The following is a 20,753-nucleotide window of genomic DNA, read 5'->3' as shown; positions in this document are numbered from 1 at the left end:
GCGGTGTCCCAAGTTTGGGAAACACTGGTTTAGACCATTGCATTTAAATTTTGAAGTAAATAGAACGTTTTACTAAAGTGCTATAGAAAAACCTAAGAAAGTTACATCTATGAATAATATTTGAATCCACTCGTTTAGTAATATATTTACTAACAATAACCTCTCCAGAAGGCACAACTCATAGATTATATATCTTCTCTTGAAGAAAAGGTTGAAAATATCAGTCCAAATTCTCACATGGTATAAAGTTGAGTAGCTTCGTTGACTTTAACAGACCTGTGCTAATTTACATCTGTTAAGTTCCACTGCCTTCATTGAATCTATGCCATTTACATCAGCTGAGATTCTGGCCTCAGTCTTTCCTATGCTTTTAAATGTTGTCCCGAAAGAAGAACTGATATTTGGCTAAATTCTACTTGCCTTTACTCACAAAAGCAACCACATTACTTTCATCAAGACTCTCAAATAAATAATAAAATAAAATAAAATAAAATAAAATAAATAATACCTAGCTCTCACATAGTACTTTTCATTAGTAGGTCTTAAAATGCTATACAAAGGAGCTCAGTATCATTATCCCCATTTTTACAGAGCATGAAACTGAGTCACAGAGAGGGGAAGTGACTTGCCACAGGTCACCCACCAGGGGAGTGGCAGAACTAGGAACAGAAATAAGATAAGCAGGAGTTGTATCTATTTTTGTTCACTTTTCTGTTACTTTTATCTTGGTATAGAATATGAATGATTGGCTGTATATTGTAATAATTTTGCTTATGTTATGAATCTAGAGAGCCTAGAAATACTATAGATAGGTCAGATCCTCAGCTGCTGTAAACCAGTGTAATGCCATTGAAGTTAATGGCACTAGGGTGATTTATACCTTCTTAGGCTCTGGCCCTAAAACCTGTAGCCAAATCCTGCAAGGAATTAATTAGAATTATTCCAGATTTACACCAGTTTAAGAGAGAGCAGAATCTGGCTCTTCTTTTCAGTAATTGACATATTTACCAATATCTAAATAAATGCATTAGGAAGCATGACAACATGAAAACATTATACATATGAAGACTGCACTCTTTTCCAAGCAATGAGACAGATGATTTGTTTACCAACTGTCTGGATCTGTCGCACCTGATTGCACTTTTCTGTTGCTATGAAACAATAAGCAAATACTGATGAAGGGGAACCAGGTGCATTCATTGTTGAAGCAGATACCATTGAGCACAGAAGATTTTATCAATACTGAGGCCACTTGTGTTTACTTACTATTCGACTGCGGGTAGCATTGTCGAAAAATGTGTCTTTGTCTTTAATGTTGTACCTTAAAATGTTGAGAGACAAGATTAGTTACGTTTTCATGAATGCTACTAATGACTAGGATTATACAACCATTTGGTTAAGAATCCATCTGAAACAATTACAACAAAACCTGTATTAAGTGACCATTCAAGCAAAGGCTTGAGAAAAACCAGCTGCTTAAAGGAGAGGGAGGTGAAGCAGAACTGTAGTATTTCTGGATACTCTAAGGTGGTCTCTTAAGATAGAAGGTTGCCTGATCCTATTGAACTCTACAAATATTTCAGTGTATTAAGGAGACTGTGGGTTACACAGGTTGAAAGGAGGAGGAGGAGGAGTTAATGCAGAAACATTATCCAAATGTAAAATACCTTTTGGTAAAGAAAGTTTTTATTGTTTACATAGACTGACATTCTACGTTTTTTCCTTATAAAATAACCACAGTATTCTAACATTCCTTGACTTAATTAATGCTATCAGATTTCAACTAGCCTTAATGCAGATGTTCATTACTCTTTTTCAGGATGACTAAGAAGTCAATACTATATTTGCTTCCATACAATCAATCCATAACAGTTATGTAATTATTATATTATTACATAAATAACTGCTAAACAAACTCAGGAATCCTCATCAATGAAATTAACTTTGCCAGTTTACTCCCTCTAGCTGACTTAACATGTATTCAGTTTTAATGCAAATTGTCAGAAAGGGCAACAAATGATGTGGTAGGTCATTCTATTTATATGACTTTATTTGTCAGACATAAATGCAGGGAACCAGTTCTTAATGAGGTAATAAGAACTGCTAAACATCATATTAGGCCCAAACGTATTATTGTGGGTGGAAGGGCAGGTGGCAAGAATTCCTTATTTGCATAGTATTGGCCAAATTTTAATTACTTTCATAAATCTAATCTAACCAGAAAGAAAAAAAAATGCTTCTTTATAAGTTATATATTTTTTACAAGCTAGACTGCATGGTTACTTTCCCTACTCATAATTTATTTGGTACTTTCAATTCAAGTTAAAAACACACCTATTTCATTGAATACAATCCCTTCTGTTACCCGCACAGTCATAAGTATCTTATCCAATGGAAGCAGTTACATCCAATGAGTGAAATTCTGCATTGACTTATATCCTGTGCAAACCCACTAAAACCAACAAGCAGTATAAGTTAGATTCATATTCACTGAGACTACCTTACATCTTACTAATGTGCATGTGTAACGTAGTCTACATTAGTGTAACTTACACACGAAGGACCTGAAAGAAGATGCAAGTTAAAGAGGGAGTTGGCCTATCTTGCATCCTCTTGTTAGTTGCTTTTCTTGCTATGCCTCTCTTCTCATTTCTCAGCATGTAACTTACATCAACTCACCTTCCATTAAACTGACTCATAAGGCCAAATTCAGAGGTGAGGTGACAAGGTGTGTAAGTTACACAATGATAAGTAAGAGGGAGTGAGAATTCCAGGGGCTCTGCTTCTCCATTCATTTACACCAGTGTAACTCCATTAACTTTACTGGACTTATTCCTGATTTGCATTAATTTAAGAGGAAAATCAGGCTCCATGTATGTCAGTTGAAGGAAGTAAATAGTGAGACGAAAGGTACTGTAATGTGAGGGGTGGCAGATGGCATAGGTTACCAGACTTAGACTGCTACTAGACTTATTTGGACTCACTTTTGAATTTGACCCATAGGGATAAATTCCGCTTAAAAGCAGTCAACTTTCATTTACCTCAATAGTAGCTGCACGTGCATATGTGAGAGCAGAGTTCAACTCAGATGTGGAGATGGACCTAAGCCACAAAGTTCATATCAGGAACCAAAATATCTGATGTGTCAAGAGGTGCTTGGATTTTGATTCAGATACTTACTTAAGTACTAGGTTTTACAGTGGAAGAAGGATACCAACAGAATTTTACAGTCTGCTTAAATGGCTTTTACATTTTAAAATACTCACAAATATATTTTCTCTCTGGAAAAGGGGTAAGACAAACTTTTCATCTTTGTGTTGTTTTGTTGTGGCACCTTGGGCTGCAGAGGCTTTGTAGCTTTGTGCCATATTTCATAGAGCTTCTTGAGAATTCCTCCTTCTTCTTTTATTTCATACATCTAAAGGAGTGAAAACCATGTACATTATCAAATGACTTTCAAAATGTGCATTTAAAAAAATACATAAGTGAGATGGACTGTGGTCCCATTTAAAAAGTTTAAAAATTGAATTAAAGTCTGTGGAGTCTCTGAAGATATACGCCTATGTAAGAGAGATCAGACGCTGTCCCTTGTGCTTTAGGTTACATCAGCCATAGTTCTGGTCCAGTTCCTAAGCTTCAAATAATGTCATTATGCGAAGTAGTTCTCAAGCACCTCAAGAGGTGAGACAGTGGTCAGACAATAACCTTCTATTCAGCCGCTTACCGGAAGAATAGCATAAACGTACAAGGCCAAGTTCAGCAGTGACAATAAGTGGAATACATCACAAAACAATAGAGCCCTAAACGGACACAAATTTATAGCGTGGATGTGGATATCCGTGGACATAAATCGGTATACGCGGAACTGCAGGGCTCTCCCAGGAACCGCAGTGGAGAAAGAAGCAGAATGTGAGGCCACTGCTCCCAGGAGCCAGCACCCCGATCCTCCGGCATGGTTGTACTACCCCCAACCCCACTCAGGCAAGCACCAGGCTCACCAGCAGCTGTCTCTGGTCGCGCTAGTGTGTGCAAGCAGCGCACATGCTCCCTGACAGGAGACGCAGGCAGCTGCATGGAAGGGATGGGGGCAGGGGTGGGGGCAGTACAGCCACGCTGGCAGAGCTGCCGGCACGGGGTGCTGGCTCCTGGGAGCGGCGGCCCTGCATTCTGCTCCTTTCACCACTGTGGTTCGTGGGAGAGCCCTGCAGTTCCGCGGATACCAATTTATATCTGTGGATATCTGCATACGCGGATATAAATTTGTACCCATGCAGGGCTCTACACATCAAGTGTAAACCAGTCAGAAAAGGGGCTAAATGAGTGTAACCATAGAAAAAATGTGCAACTTGCATCAATTTGGCATTCACGTGTGCAAAATAAGTCCAAGTTGTATGACTAGTGGACAGAAAGATAAAAGGGGTAGCAGGAAAAGCAACTAACAGGAGAGTGTAAGGCCATGTCTACAGTGCCAGATTAAGTTGACCAAACATATGTTGGCAAACAGCTGCAGCAGCAATTGCATTGATTGTGCATGTCTATACTTTCCTCTTTGTGTCGGTGGGGCACATCCTCACCAGGAGCGCTTGTATCAATTGTACTGTCAGTGTTGTGGGATGGCTCCTAAAAGCCACTAACCGTCAACATAAGCAATGTAGTGTCTACACTGAGACTGCGCGGTCTAACTACATCGATTTTGACTCTGTGCTGCTCACAGTGGTGGGAGTTATTCAGTTGGTATAGCAGGGCAGTTAATTAGGTTGACGTAAGCTGTCTTGTGTCGTCGACCTAACTCCCTAGACCAGACCTAAGATAAAGCAGGTAGTGTAAGTTATGCTACTTTACCATTTACACTCACATAGACCTCCTTTCTGACCAATTTACCCATCATTTACATAAATACTAGACATGTTCCAGATTCTTCCAATGGTACATCCTTTTACTCCAAGCGGAATACAGTGGGTCGTCATCTCTGTCTTACAGATTCCATTTCATTCAACTAGTGACTGTGATTGATTACACACCTGATTCACTCCCTACACACACCGCTGTAGTAATCTTTGTGCAAAACATGCCTTGTGAGATATCATTTGAAAACTAACTCCTCGCTGGTCAGTAATATCGTTGTGAAATGTATGTCACAACATTATATGTAAAATTATGAACATAAGCTGAAATCAGGAATGAAGTGTGTTCACCAGGCAAGTCTGGGGAGTGGGTAAACCTGTTTCTCAATGACAAAGGACAAGCTGACGCCTCTAATCAGGTGTCATCAAAGTTGATGGGCAATCACCTAGCAAGTGGCCATTCTTTGGCAAGGAAGCAGAGCAGGAACAAACAGATCTGCATCTTAGCAAACACCAGCATGGAACCCCTTTCACCACCAGACTTCTTGTCTCCAGCCACACCGTGGGAGTGAACTGTAGGTAGGGGTAACCCTCAGGAAAATGCATTTCAAAAAGTCACTGTACTGTCAAAGGGAAGGACAAAAACATCCCAAGGTACCTCTGTATATCCACCTCTTTGGGTACGGCTACACTATAGAGCAGGGGTGGCCAACCTGAGCCTGAGAAGGTGCCAGAATTTACCAATGTACGTTGCCGCCTCTCATCCACCGACAGCCCCACCAATCAGTGCCTACCCTCCCTCCCCGCACCTCCTGATCAGCTGTTTCCTGGCGTCCAGGAGGCTCTGGAGGGAGGGGGCATGGCAGGCTCAGGGGAGGGGGGAGGAAGGGATGGAGTGGGGGCAGGGCCTGTGGCAGAGCCAGGGGTTGAGCAGTGAGCATCCCCCGGCACACTGGAAAGTTGGCGCCTGTCGTTCCAGCCCCAGAGTCAGTGCCTATACAAGGAGCCGCATATTAACTTCTGAGGAGCTGCATGTGGCTTCAGAACCAAAGGTTGGCCACCCTTGCTATAGAGTTTACAGCAGTGCAGCTGTGCCACTGAAAGTTCCCTAATGTTGTCACTCTAAACCAGGGGTCTCAAACATGCGGCCCACCAAGCTCCCCACGTGCCCCCCCCCCCCTGCCTCCCCTCCCCCCCCACCCCCCCCCCCCCCCCCCCCCCCCCCGAGTTATTTTATGTGGCAGCTAAGCTCCCCGCGCACTGCTCCCTAATGTTTGGGGCTGGGTCTCTCTCCAGGCCCTGCCTCCCGGAGCCTGCAGCTCATGCTGACTCCGCTCTGCCGGCTTCCAGCATCACCTGCTGCCGCAGGGTCCTAGTGCCCCCCTCCACTAGGGCCAGGGCAGGCTGCCCTTCCCCCCTAGTCCTGAGCCTCTCCAATGCCCCGAGCCTCTCCAATGCCCCAAACTCCTCATCCCACAGCCCTCACCCCTGCACCCCCTCCTATCCCCAAACTCCATCCCAGAGCCTGCACCCCCACCCCCTACCCCAGCCCAGAGTCTGCACCCCAGACCCCCTCCCCCATCCAAAATCCCTCCCAGAGCCTTAGGCAGGTGAAGGTGGAGTTGGGGGGGGGGGGCCAGGTTCTGAGCACCACCAAAATTTCTACAAACCTACCACCCCTGGAAGAGGCAGAGCAGGGGTGGAGTGGTGGTGCAACCCAGTGCAGTGGGGGGGCTTTACTGTGTGTATACATTTTATTAAAACCACTTGGAGGAGGAGGTGGAGAAGAGATGGGGCAGGGGAGGGGCCTCATGGAAGGGGTGGGGCAGGGGCGGGGCCAGGAGCAGCGAGGGGGGTGTCAGTGATGTGGCCCTCGGGCCAATGCACTAGTCCTCATGTGGCCCTCATGGTCATTTGAGTTTGAGACCCCTGCTCTAAATCAACAGGAGAGAGACAGCTCTCCCTTTGGCTTAACTACTCCAGCCCCTGCGAGCGAGCGGCAGTAGCTATGAAGGGAGAGCTTCCCCCACCAACAACATAGCACTGTCTGCACTGGTGCTTATGTCAGTGTAACTTATGTTGCTCAGGGTGGTGGTTTATTCAGACCCCTGAGCGACAGAAGTTATGCCAACATAAGCTGTAGTGTAGACATAGCCTCTGTCTTTCACCCAAGAAGACAAAAGAAACAGCCTTTGGATTTTGGGAGCCGATTCTGGCCTGAGAATTTGGTGAGCAATATTATTGGAAACATATGGTAAGAGTTTCAACTTGAACCAAGTCTACTTGGTTAAATTTTAGTACTAGGAAGCATTTAATCTGCATTGCTCTTGTAATGCCTTATACTTATGCTCATTTAAAATCTCTCTCTTTGTAAGTAAATAAACTTGTTTTATTCTTTAAGTAAAACTAATCCAATGATGTGAATTGTTTGGGTAACTCTATTCAATGTAGCAGACTGTTGTATATTGGTCCCCTTAGATGGGTAACAGACCTAATATATTTGGACTGTCCAGGAGAGGACTGGACAGTGCAGAACATACATTTTGGGGGGAAATCTGGGACTGGGAGTGTGTTGGGCTCCCCTGCAAGTGGTAACCAAAGTTTGTGGAAGCCAGAGTGTCACTGATGTGTGGCTGGCAGGCTGCAGCTACACACAGACGCTCAGGGTGTGACCTGCACGCTATTTGTGAGCGACCTCGGTGGGAGCTACAGCAGCAAAGCATTGTGAGGCTGATGTAGACCCTCACTGGTCTGCTTTGCACCCCAGAATGTCATACTAATTGAATATTTGTTTCCTCTATTTTTAGGCATTGATCTTTACTGTCCCCTTTCACAACCAAGCCACTGGTGTTTGGGACTGCACTATATAAAGAATGGGCATATTTAGATATGGATTGACTGTGATATATGTGTATTCGTGGAGGGGGAAACTGCTTGTGTGTCTATCTGTAACAGACAGGAGGGCAATAACTGTGCATGGTGTGTGCATGTAGGCATGGGCCACAGGAGGGTAGTTTATAGTACTTGGTCCTCAAAGAAAACACTGACTCCATTTCAAATTTTATCAAAATTGGTTGATAAATAAGAGCTATGGGGAAAAAAAAGATTCTCTCTAAATATAGTCATTTTTATTCAAATATGACAAAAATATACACAGCTACACAAATACCCTTACCCTACCCATACCCTTCACTAATTGTTCATAATTGACAGGCGGGAGGCCAGGGCTGAGATAATTGCACTTGTAAAATTAGTATTTCTACAAGTATGTCTGCTATCAGTCTCCTAAGGCAGCCTGTTGTTGGCCAGCTGCTACTGGTGAAATTCTGACCGTACCTTCATAACTTATTTAAATAAATAAAAAATCTCATTGCCGATAAAATTGAGGAAAATGTGAGGTCTTAGACGGCAGTGTCGTGAAGCAATCCTGCCAAGCTCATACCTGTACTGGACTTGTCCTAGGAGTGACATTATGTGTAGTGCTCCCCCTTGGCTGGTAATGGCCAATCTTTTGTTTACAGTCCAGCACACTCAGTCGTATAGTGCCTTTGCTCCTGTTTTTCATTTTCTTAAGTGTTAGTGTCTTTTCTTCTTTTGATCTGTACATACATACAATTGTGTATTTTATGGATTTATGGACTTGGGTTGAATGGATCTTCAGGAGGATAAATTTGTGTTGGCTTCCCTCCATCAGTTTTGGGAACCTTCACAGTAAATATCAGAGAGTGCTGATGAAAGGATAAACGGAGTGTTCTGAGAGAACTGAAGGAAGATATACATATATATCAAAATATTCTGAATACTTGGTGAGCAAGTTATTTCAGACTATGTGCATATATGATTTATAGGCTATTAAATATTCATTATATTTGCTTGAATATAGACTAGTTTCTCCCACTTTCTCAATGCCTGTCTAGAAATTACCAGTCTTTTTTCTGGTAATTCTTTCTTTCTCTTTCGCGCATATTGCTTGTTGTCACTCTGTGTGTCCAAGGTGTTTACTCGAGATTAATTAGTGGTCCTGGGGGAGACAGAGGGTAGAGAAGCGAACGCGAAGAGAGAGGTCTGCCTAGAAAAAAGACTGGGAATTTCTGCTCAGCAGGTTTGGAGCACGGAAGATAATATTATAGGTAGTAGGTTATGTAAAAATTCTTATATAGACTTATAAATCATGTATCATATCCATAATAAATTGTATTTTTATAGTATGGCAAAAGAAAAATCCCAACAATTAATTGTTTTGTAGCAAAAATTAAATTGGAATAAACATTTGTAAATATATTTTATAGATAGTCTGGATAAACTTTGTATTTCCCTAACAAAATTAATCAAATATTTTTTTTCATTTATTCATATGAAAAGAAGGATAATTTTCCTTATTCATGGTGGTGAAAAAATTATATATCCTCTCTTGTTTTCCTATGAGAACATGGACAGACTAGCACTAACTTTCTCAGAAATATCCTGGTAAAATAACACAGGTTTTCGGCATATATATATTATTTGTTGTTGTATAGATATATAAATCTCAATATTTATAATATAAAACTAAATTTTTTACTGTTTTTTTTTTGTGGCTTTTTTTTTTTTTAGTCTAATGGCAACAAACTGCTCAGGGGAAAGGTCATTTTCTCAACTGAAATATATCAAGAATGAACTGCGGGCAACAATGCTGCAAGAAAAGCTATCTGCCCTAAGCATTCCATAGCTTATAATTTGAGGACATCATCAATGACTTTGCTCTCCAAATATTTTGAAAGAAAATGTTTTAAATTTCAGTGTAAAAATTAATGTGATGTGCAAACAGACATACTGCAGGTAGTACTGCTTCCATTAAGTAAACTGGTCTGTGTAACTAACTGCTTTTCTGTTGCTGTAGATAAAAGTTTTCATATCTACTAATTAAGAAATCATAGATGAAAATGTTAATTTGAAACTATTTTATAATGCAAACAGGCATATTGCAAGACGTGTTTTAGTTAGATTATTATTCTATTTTTACAACTTCGCCTTTGTATATATGCAAATAAAAAGCTTTTGTGGTTATATATTCAACATCCTTTCTGTGAAAATAATAAATTCATTTTTTTAATGGTATGGGGCCTCTTACACTTTAGATAGTTTAGGGCCACAGAATGTCACAATCCGGCCCTACCCAGAAGCGTACATTAATCCCAGAGCTCTGGGACATTCTGGATTGAGTCTCTCTCAATCTCTCTAGTTGAAGTTGTTCCACTTTGTATAAATAATTAAATAGTCACTGGAGCAGGGACTTGGGCTTAGATCTCCTGCATCCTAAATGAGTGCCCTGACCACCAGGCTCCAGAGTCAGTCTCACATTCATGCTCTCTGGCCCAGTGACTATGAATAATCATTCATAGTGACACTTTACAGTCACACATAAAATTATAAGGAATGCAGCGGTGGTATCACCACCAGCCATTTAATTAACATAGCCCTTACAAAATGCCTGAAAACAAACTATTTTGCATGAAACAACATGTTTTGTTTGAATCAAAACAGACTTCTTGGATTCTTAAAAATGTTACAATTTTCTGATTCAGTTTGACCTGACCCCCCATTTATTTTTTATTTTTAGAACTGCCAGTTAACTGAAAAAAATAATTTATTTGCCCAGATGTGCTGATTGCTATTATTTATTCATATTGTGGTAGCACCTACAGACCCCAATTATAGGCCAGAATGTCACTGTATGTCCAACAATCCACACAACAAAAAAGGAGTCCCTGCCACAAGGAGCTTATAACTTTGACATGATTTCCTTTACCTAATGAGTCATAGAGTTTAAGGCCAGAATGGACCACCAAATCATGTAGTCTGACCTCCTGTATCTCACAGGCCATCAGCACCACCCAGCATCCACACAGTACACGCAACAACCGACACTAGCCCAAAGTAATTATAGCCCACGGGGGACTGGACCACTGAGTGACACAGAGAGTGGGAAGAACCTAGTACACCAGTGCCTGAGGCCTTGCAATGGAAAATGATTGAGAAATATCCAGACAATCCTGGCAAGTGACCTGCACCCATACACTGCAGAGCAAGGGGGAAAAAACAAACAAACAAACAAAAAACCCAAACCCTAAGGTCACTGCCAATCTCACCTGGGGGAAAATTCATTCTCAGCCTCACAAATGGTGATCAGTTAAACCCTGAGTTTGTGAGTAAGACCCAGCCAGCCCAGCATCTGAGAGAATGCTCGGTGCCACCTCAGAGCCCTTGCCCATTCCACCCAACGTCCCATCTCCAGCGATGGCCATACCTGACGCTTCAAAAAAAGGAGATTAAAAAAAAAAGAAGAAGAAGAAATTGGGGGGAAGTGGGACTCCCTTTCTGACCCCTGCAAGTAGCTGGGGGAACAGAATTGAGCCCCAAGGCTGCTAAGCTTGCCCCCTAACATCATAAGCAACCCCGTCATACAACTGTAAAACTGACAAACCCCGGTCATCAGATGGTGGGTTTAAACCTAGAACCTCTGAAGCTTAGTGCATGAGCCTCTACTGCATGAACTAAAAGCCACCTGGCTCTTAACCAAGGCTTCAGCAGACTTATTAATCTCTAGCTGAGCTAGGTGCTACTAGAGGGGGACAGAACCTCACACCAAGCAGGCACAAGTTACACATTCACACTCATACATTTGTCCAGCTCTCTCCTAACACTAAGTGTGTTGTTTGCCTCCACAACTCCTATTGGGAGCCTGTTCCAGAGCCTCATCCTTCTCATGGTTAGAAACCTTCTAACTTCTGGCCTGAATTTGTTAAATGCTCAGTTTATACCCATTCTCGTACACTCCCTGGTATTTACACTCCTTATGTATTTATAGACAGCAATCATATCCCCTCTCAGACTTCACTTTGCTTGACTAAAGAAGCCAAGTTCTTCCAGTCTCCTCTCATAAAATAGACCTCCATTCCTTTGATCATCCTAATAGTTCTTCTATGCACCTGTTCCAGTTTGGATTCCTGTTTCTTGAAAATGGGTGACCAGAACTGTACACTGTACTCCAAATGTGGTTTTATCAGTGCCTGGTACAATGGCATTAATACTTCTCTAGCTCTACTGGAAATGCCTCACCTGATACATCCTAGATGGCATTTGCCTTTTTCACAGCCACATCACATTGGTGGTTTATAATCATGCAGTGATCAACCCACACATGAAGGTCTCTCTCCTCTGTCACTTCCAACTGATGTGCTACCAGCTTATAGAAGAAAATCTTGTTATTAGACCCTAAGTACATGATCTTAGTGGGCTAATTACCAGGTCAAGACCATTCTTCCTGCACAAAAAGAGTAAACTACTTACCAGGTATCAATTTAGTGCAAGAAGAATGACACCCGTACCTTCCTTTAGAGCTGAGGCTGCTGTGTCTGTGGCTGGGTGTCAAGTGCTAGGACCCTTCCTAAGAATGCATAGTTGCTTTTGCTGACTCACTCTGATGTCAGGTGCTAGGAACCTGCACAGAGACATGGCATTATTTCTGCTGACTCACCAGACCAGGTCCAGTTAATGCCACCTCAGGCTTATAAAAAGGATCTGAGTATTTCTTTGAAAGGGAGGAAAACAGGGGTAGGAACAGAAAGACCGCGCTGGGAAAAAACCTAGGGAAAAAAGCCAAGTTCAGGAGGAAGCTTAGGCTGTGGGGAAGGAGGGCGAGGGTATGTTTTGTTGTTGTTGCTGTTAAAGTTAACATTCAAGTTAAGTCCCAGGTGGAAGTTGAGCTTTGGACACTATTCAGTGAGTGTGTCTATGTTGTGGCAAGAAAAGATTCTGATCATTCACAGGCCCTCAGTGGGCAAGTAAAGATCTAACTGGGTCAAACACATAACTGGATGAATTGGGAACAATAATTTCATTATCAGCAAGAAATTTTGGGCAGGGCCTGTTGATTTCACATTGTTGTCCTTATTTGCAGCTTGGCATGCTTCTGGTACTTTTACAAGTGTGTGTATCTGCAACCCCATATATTGGGCACGCAGACAAGCCATGAAGAGTAAGGTTTACTGCTGGGTTTTGTGGCTGCCTTGTTTTGCTTGAGCTGGCATGGCATGCTGTGAATGCTGTGGCACCAGCTCTGTCAACCGGGCAGTCCCTAGACAGGTGTGGGGCCCGGGACAAATCAGCCCCTGCTGGCTTTGGGGCCCTGCTCTGCATTGGCGTCTGGGACGGCGGGACAGATCCGGCCTGGTACTTAGCTGTCTGCTGCTGTGGGGCAACAGCCAAGACCCCGGGCACAGGGCTGGCAGCTGATACCCCGGGTGCAGGGCTGGCAGCCGGGAGCCTGGGGGTGCTGCCTCACCCCCGCACACCTAGTTCCTGTGCCTATGTCTTCTGGGACCGACCGTGCCGGACAATCGCACCAGCCTGCGGGGGCCCCCAAAGCGCGGGGCCAGAACAGACGCCCTGATTCGCCCTACCCAAGAGACAGCACAGCTCTGTCTGTCAACATTGGCTGCAAAGTGCTGGTAGGTGGATCTGCCACAGGTTATATTCATTTATCTGGGCTGACAACATGGTGTGGAATACAGTGGTAACCCTGCTGCTGTGAATTAAATCGACCTCTTTCAGCTGAGGCATAGGCCCCTGAGTATGGTTCTGTTTACATCCAGTTTGATTATGACTCAAATGCAAAGCATTGAGCTGAATACTCAATACAGTTAGCTGAGAATCCTGCCCAAGATGTTAAAAAATATCTAATGATTTTGAGTGCTGAAACTGAGGCTTCTTATAGGAGCCTGATTTTTAAAAAGTGCTGATTACCTGCCTTCTGAAAAATCAGGCCTTTTTAAAATGTCTAAAGCTGGGCACCTAAAAGTTATAGTCACTCTTCTTTAAGCTGAGAAAGAGCTAATATATTAAATATAACCTTTTTTTTTTTTGCATTCTTTCCACCTTATTAAAAAACAGTTACACAGTGTGCATCTATAAATGCTTTACAGATCAAAATGTGGTCTATTCACATTCAGCTGTTTTTCCATTAAAAACAAATGTTTTGTCAGATGCAGAAACATATGTATAGTCAGATTTGCTCAAAGAGAAAATGTTATGGAATAAGTGGTTTATACTGGGAGATGTTTTAAGGCTGAACATTCAAAAGCTTGTTTGTTTTCCCCCCAGATCACTATGGCACCATTAGGGTTGGTCAAAACATTTTTCAACTTTTTTTTAAAATGTAAAATTGAATTTTTGACTAGTGAAAATTTTCACAGAAAGTATCTGATTTCCTAAAATAAAAATCTACTTTTTGTCCAAACCCTCAAAAATACACCTCTACCCTGATATAACACGACCCGATATAACACGAATTCGGATATAATGAGGTAAAGCAGTGCTCCGGGGGGGGGGCAGGGCTGCGCACTCCGGCAGATCAAACAAGTTTGATATAACACGGTTTCACCTATAACGCGGTAAGATTTTTTGGCTCCCGAGGACAGCGTTATATCAGGATAGAGGTGTATTTAGCTGTTTTTGTTGAAAAATGTTAGTTTGGGGTTCCTAAACCAAAAATGTTGGGGTTTCAGTTTTTTTGAAAGTCTTTTTCCCACAAATATTTTCCAACCAGCTGTAATTACAAAAATTACAAAAATATAATTTCCTAGTCTGTGCATTTTCTTTAACTGGAGATGTCCTGTCTAGGTAACAGAGGGGGCTGTAAAATCATTTTGTCAACAATATGTAGACACCGTCTAACACAAACTTTCATGTTACATATTATTTACAGAGGCTCATGAAACATAACACTCTTAGTTTTTAAATAGTATGAGGTACCTTTTTAGGAAAGCTGAGAACCAACATCCCTGTTTGTGATCACGTTTTAATCCTGCATAATTTTGGCCCATTTTTTGCACTCACAGAATGCATTGTGGGTGCAAATGGGAATACTTCTCATAAGTTTTTGATTTATGCTTGTTGTCCAATTGCCCTTTTGATCATCTGGTCCTATAGGTACAAGTATGGAAATTAGTTATACCACATTATTTGCTCTAGTAAATAACATTTGCATTTAGTTTGAAAATGTACACATAGATCTTGAATGATTCACTGAATCCTGTTACTCGGAACAAGAGGACTTCCCCTTTAGAATTATAATATCAACATATGATATTCTCTCTGTAATTATGTCTATGGATAATTTTGTATTAGTAGCAATATATTATACTTCTGGCTATGAATAAATATCAAGAGTCAGATTCACATTTACACTGTTCTGCTAATGCACAGGTGATGTAAAGTGGGTGTAAGGTTAACTACATTAAGCATTAGGTATTATTGAGATGTCTCTGGTATCTAGCAGGAATAGAAGGTCCATTATTTTGTCCCTTTCAGTAGAACAGCAGGATGCTGAAAAGGGGACAGGGCTGGTGATTCTGTACCAACCTACTGGCTGGTACTAAATCCACACCCCTATGTACAGGAAGCACAACTGGGGATATTGTGCTTGTCTGTTTGAAACCAATTTCCCCTAGGTCTCTCCTGGGGAAGTGCAGCTCTACATTGCCCCCTGCTTAAGGCTTGGGGTTAAATGCCAGCATCTAGTTCATTCTGAGCACATAACTTCTACTAACATCCATGGGAGATATGGGTACGCCCAGCCAGCGTAAATGGCAACATGATTGTGAGTTCAGGGAATTGTTCTTCAGGGTCAACACCCTGGTGATCAACAGGAGCAACTGGCACTAAATATCACACAAAGTTTCTATAGGTGTGAAGAAAAAAATCCATGGTGTTGAATATGAAGTAAGTGTGCGCACATGCATACACACAACAGCAAACTATATATTATTACAAAGATAGTCACTTTAACTTTCATGTTGTTGTCTGAACATTCCTGAACCCAAACTTTACTGAATTTCCATCCTGCACAATCTTTTATTATTTTAAAGGGATTTTACCCATAGAATTGAAGCCAACCTTATTTTTTGCCAAATAGTATCAGATAGTTTAATTTACTGGCATTCTGTCACTTGTCCAAAGATGCTTATGCAATTTGAGTGACCTTTGAGTGAGATTGAAAACACACCAAAAATAAAAGAGCGGGTAAGAAGAAAACTATCATAATTCCCAGTTCCTTTTATCCTCCGACCAAGCTTAATAACTCCCTAACTAAATAACTGACCATACACTAATTCTGATCCTATAGATGGCAACAGTTACTGAGAAAGAAGAAATATTCTGAGATTTGAAGAACAGATAAACCAACACTGGCTAAAACAAATAACTGATAAATTACCAATTAAGACAATTGATCCCACTTCTGTGATTCAGCTAACATCAGGTCAAAACAACAGTTGCTGAGTAGAATCACTAACTTAAATCAGGAGCAGCTCCATTGATTACAGGAGAGTTACACTATATTTAAATGGCAGCAGGATCACAAGTTCAGGGATTTGGTCTCCAAAGTCAGCATCCTGCAGCTCAACAACTGCAGTGAAAGCTCTGAATCTTCTCTGTAAATGCCAGGACAGGAAAGAACAACACGTGACATTGTTTTTATTATACTAGGGCAAATCTGGAGACACCGGTGTCAACAACAGCAAAATCTTTGCCAGCATTCCCAGTGCTTAACACACACCAGCCAGCTTCTCCCTTAACCCTGCCGTGCTTTCTTCCACACTGGACCTTATGCATGGAGAAAATTCCCGATAAAATCTCAACAGCTACTACCATATCCTCAGTCAAATCCCTCCTTAAAACTCATCTCTTCCATGATGTCTACAAATCCCAGCCTGCTGATCATGGCTAGACAGGTGACAAGCTCTTTCCCTTCTTTTCTACTCTCGACCTCTATCCCCACTTAAAAAAAGCCAAAAAAAACCCCACAACAATAGTGTAACTATCAAAGCTTTGCCAATTCTTCTTCAGACTCGTTTTTGCTTGTATATTAGTCTCCATCCCCTATCCTTCCTTTGTTTGGCCTTGTCTAGACTGGCGGGGGGAAAGATTCTTTTCTCACATGAGTTATCTCAATCTAGCTAGTTTAACTCAATGAAAACTCTACTCAATGAAAACCAGTGTAGACACAGTTAACACTGTTAGCGCAATCTTAGTAAGTTGAGCCATAGTCTAGCCTCATCACTAGGCTTGAATGCAATCAGTTTAGCATGTGCTGAAGTACAATTGCTTTGTCTTGACTAAAGTTTAGAAAGTCTAGACTGAGCTAGGTATCTTTATCTAACAGGATACTTTTAAATCCTTCTCTAGACTAGGCCTTTTGGACAGATTTTTCAAAGGTCTTTAGGCACCAAAATGCCTTTGAAAATCTGAGACACAAAATGGGTGAGGTAATATCTTTTACTGAACCAGCTTCTGCCGATGAAAAAGCTAACCAATCTGTTCCACCTTATATTTAGCTGTGACACTCAGATTATTATTCCCAGGCCTGAAGAAGAGCTCTGTGTAAGCTTGAAAGCTTGTCTCTCTCACCAACAGAAGTTGGTCCAATAAAAGATATTACCTCACCCACCTTGTCTCTCTAATATCCTAGAACCAACATGGCTACAACACAAGTTTGAAAATCTGACCCTTTTTGTCTTTGACTGACAACCCTTCAATGCAGAGATTCTCTTTTCTGTATTTGCACAGAACCCAGCGCAGTGAGGTCCTATTGAGGCCTTTTAGAACGGACATAATATAAATAATTCCTAGTAATAATTATAATAATTAATAATAAACAAACTGCATGATAGTAGTTCTGGGGCCTGACAAAGCCTCTTGAAAAGACAGCTGGACCAGAGATAAAAGCATTTACCACAAATGAAAGAAGGTTGTTCCTGCTTAATATAGCCTTTAATACTTATGTATGGGATTTTTCAAAGGCGCCTCAGGGAATTTGGTACCTCCTTCCCATCAAAATTCAAGGAAAATCCCCCCTTAAGTCCAATTGTGAATATTAAATGGTACTAAAATAATTCACAGAATGAACTAAAAAGCCAGATCTCCTACTTATACTGGTTTGACACTTTTGTAACTCCACTGGCCTCAGTGAAGTTACTCCTAATTTATAGTGGTGTAAGAGGAGAATCAGGCCCATAATGTGTTTCTCTGCATAATACAGCTAGTTCCTAAAAGTGGGATAGTTCTTACCTTTTTAGTGGGCATTTTTATTTTAAGAAATTCTGCTTCTCGACTAAGCACATTCCAAGGTGCATGTATCCGCACAAAGCTCAATCCATGGCTTTTATTCTGAAACAGAAAAAAAGTGAAAATGATATCTTTCAGTAAGGAAAGTACAGCTGCAAAATTTCAAAGTGTTAAAAACCTCTTGTACATCACACAAAGCAGAAGCAGCTAATTACAATATAAAATTACTATTACTGTACAGTTGCTATCACATTACTGGAGGGGTGTAAATGAAAGCATAACGCATCGTCCCACCAGAAGCACCTTTTATTTTCTTTACACAACAGCAGTGCACCATTTCTTAACTTATGGTATTGTTAATCATACAAGTGTTGTATTTACAGTAAGTGTCAACTAACATTTACTACTGTAGGACAGCTCTGTAGTCATGAAGCTATAGTGAAAGTTATGAAGAACCCTAAGAAAGAGTCATAACTGTTAAAAATAGTACCAAAACACAACTGCTGGCTTAACTCTTCCCCCACTGAAGTCAATGATAAAACTCCCTCCAATGGGAGCAGAGATCAGCCAGTGCTGAATTATTTTGAAAATCCTACTCTTAGCGGTTGATCAGCACTCAAGCGGCAGGTAGCTGGTTGCAACCTTTCTCCACTTCCTCTTCCTTCCTACAGATGAGGTAATTGCAAGAGGAAATAGGTGTAAACTCTTACCTATTAGACGTCACCTATTGGATAAACTGTAATCTGAATCATTTCTACTCATAAACAACATCTTATAACAATGAAGGTTCAACATAAATATGAGAGCTGGTCAGAAAATGAGGTGTTTTTTTCCCTGTGAGACAAGGTGGATGAGGTAATATCTTTTATGGGATCAATGTCTGTTGAAAGAAACCAGCTTTCGAGCTACAGAGAATTCTTCTTCAGTTCTGGGAAAGATACTCAGAGTGTCACAGTTAAATACAAGGTGGAACAGATAGTTTGTTTAGCATAAGTAGTTGACACATAAGTGACCATTTAAGGTGAAATGTTGCTTTAATACCTCTGCAGTTATAGGACAAAATTGGGGCAGAGGAGGGGTTAGTGGGTTACAGATTGTTGTAATAAGCATAAATCCAGTGTTTTTATTCAGACCATGATTTTTAGTGTCTAGCAAAGTTACAGATTTAAGCTCCCAGGTTTGTCTTTTGAATGTGCTGTGCAGGTTTCCTTTGAGGACAGGGACTGAGAGGTCAGATATGGAGTGATTGTCTTGCGAAAAGTTTTCGCCCACGGGCGATATGGAGTTTTTATCTTTCATCATTTTTCTGTGAGAGTTCATTTGAGAGTGTAGCGATTGTCTGGTTTTACCCACATAATTGTTATTGGGGCATTTAGTGCACTGGATGAGTTACACCACATGTTGTGATAGGCGTGTGTAGGACCCCTAGATCTTGAAGGTGTGTGGTTGATAGGTTTTGTGTGGAAATTTTGACTTTTTGTTGAAAAACCAAAGGTTTTCAGTCAAAAAACAAATCCTTTTTAGTTTTTTTTTTTGGGGGGGGAGGGTGGTTTCCAATGAAAATTCAGAAATGTCTGTGAAAAGCAGAGAGTTTTCACAAAAAAGTTCACTGAGTCAAATACTCAATTTTCCCTTGAAAAACAATTTCAACAGAAAATTTTTGGTCAGCTTTATTAAATATTTCTTCATAGAATCATAGAGTCATAGAATATCAGGGTTGGAAGGGACCTCAGGAGGTCATCTAGTCCAACCCCCTGCTAAAAGCAGGACCAATCCCCAACTAAATCATCCCAGCCAGGGCTTCGTCAAGCCTGACCTTAAAAACCTCTAAGGAAGGAGATTCCACCACCTCCCTAGGTAACCCATTCCAGTGCTTCCCCACCCTCCTAGTGAAAAAGTTTTTCCTAATAGCCAATCTAAACCTCCCCCACTGCAACTTGAGACCATTACTCCTTGTTCTGTCATCTGCTACCACTGAGAACAGCCTAGATCCATCCTCTTTGGAACCCCCTTTCAGGTAGTTGAAAACAGCTATCAAATCCCCCCTCATTCTTCTCTTCTTCAGAAGAATCCCAGTTCCCTCAGCCTCTCCTCATAAGTCATGTGCTCCAGACCCCTACTCATTTTTGTTGCCCTCCACTGAACTCTTTCCAATTTTTCCACATACTTCTTGTAGTGTGGCGCCCAAAACTGGACACAGTACTCCAGATGAGGCCTCACCAATGTCGAATAGAGGGGAATGATCACGTTCCTCAATCTGCTGGCAATGCCCCTACTTATACAGCCCAAAATGCCGTTAGCCTTCTTGGCAACAAGGGCACACTGTCGACTCATATCCAGCTTCTCGTCCACTGTAACCCCTAGGTCCTTTTCTTCAGAACTGCTGCCTAGCCATTCGGTCCCTAGTCTGTAGCAGTGCATGGGATTCTTCCATCCTAAGTACAGGACTCTGCACTTGTCCTTGTTGAACCTCATCAGATTTCTTTTGGCCCAATCCTCTAATTTGTCTAGGTCCCTCTGTATGCTATCCTTACCCTCCAGTGTATCTATCAGTCCTCCAGTTTAGTGTCATCTGCAAACTTGCTGAGGGTGCAATCCACGGCATCCTCCAGATCATTAATGAAGATATTGAACAAAACCGGCCCCAGGACCGACCCTTGGGGCACTCCGCTTGATACTGGCTCTCAACTAGACATGGAGTCATCGATCACCACCTGTTGAGCACGATGATCTAGCCAGCTTTCTATCCACCTTATAGTCCATTCATCCAGCCCATACTTCTTTAACTTGCCGGCAAGAATACTG

The 20,753-nt window shown here is 41.6% G+C and overlaps 1 protein-coding gene across 1 annotated transcript in view; it reads right to left on the bottom strand.

Moving 5' to 3' along the window:
* ANO2 (anoctamin 2) overlaps positions 1–20,753 on the bottom strand; it is a 297,002-nt gene that overhangs the window by 212,716 nt on the left and 63,533 nt on the right. The window contains 3 exon segments of the mRNA XM_034784822.1: positions 1,267–1,321; positions 3,267–3,418; positions 17,952–18,050. Coding sequence (XP_034640713.1) covers positions 1,267–1,321; positions 3,267–3,418; positions 17,952–18,050 — 306 coding nt within the window.

This window comes from Trachemys scripta, chromosome 1 (assembly GCF_013100865.1).
Source record: "Trachemys scripta elegans isolate TJP31775 chromosome 1, CAS_Tse_1.0, whole genome shotgun sequence".
Taxonomy (NCBI): domain Eukaryota; kingdom Metazoa; phylum Chordata; order Testudines; family Emydidae; genus Trachemys; species Trachemys scripta.
Note: the sequence above shows the minus strand (reverse complement) of the source record. Positions and strands in the feature narration are given on the sequence as shown.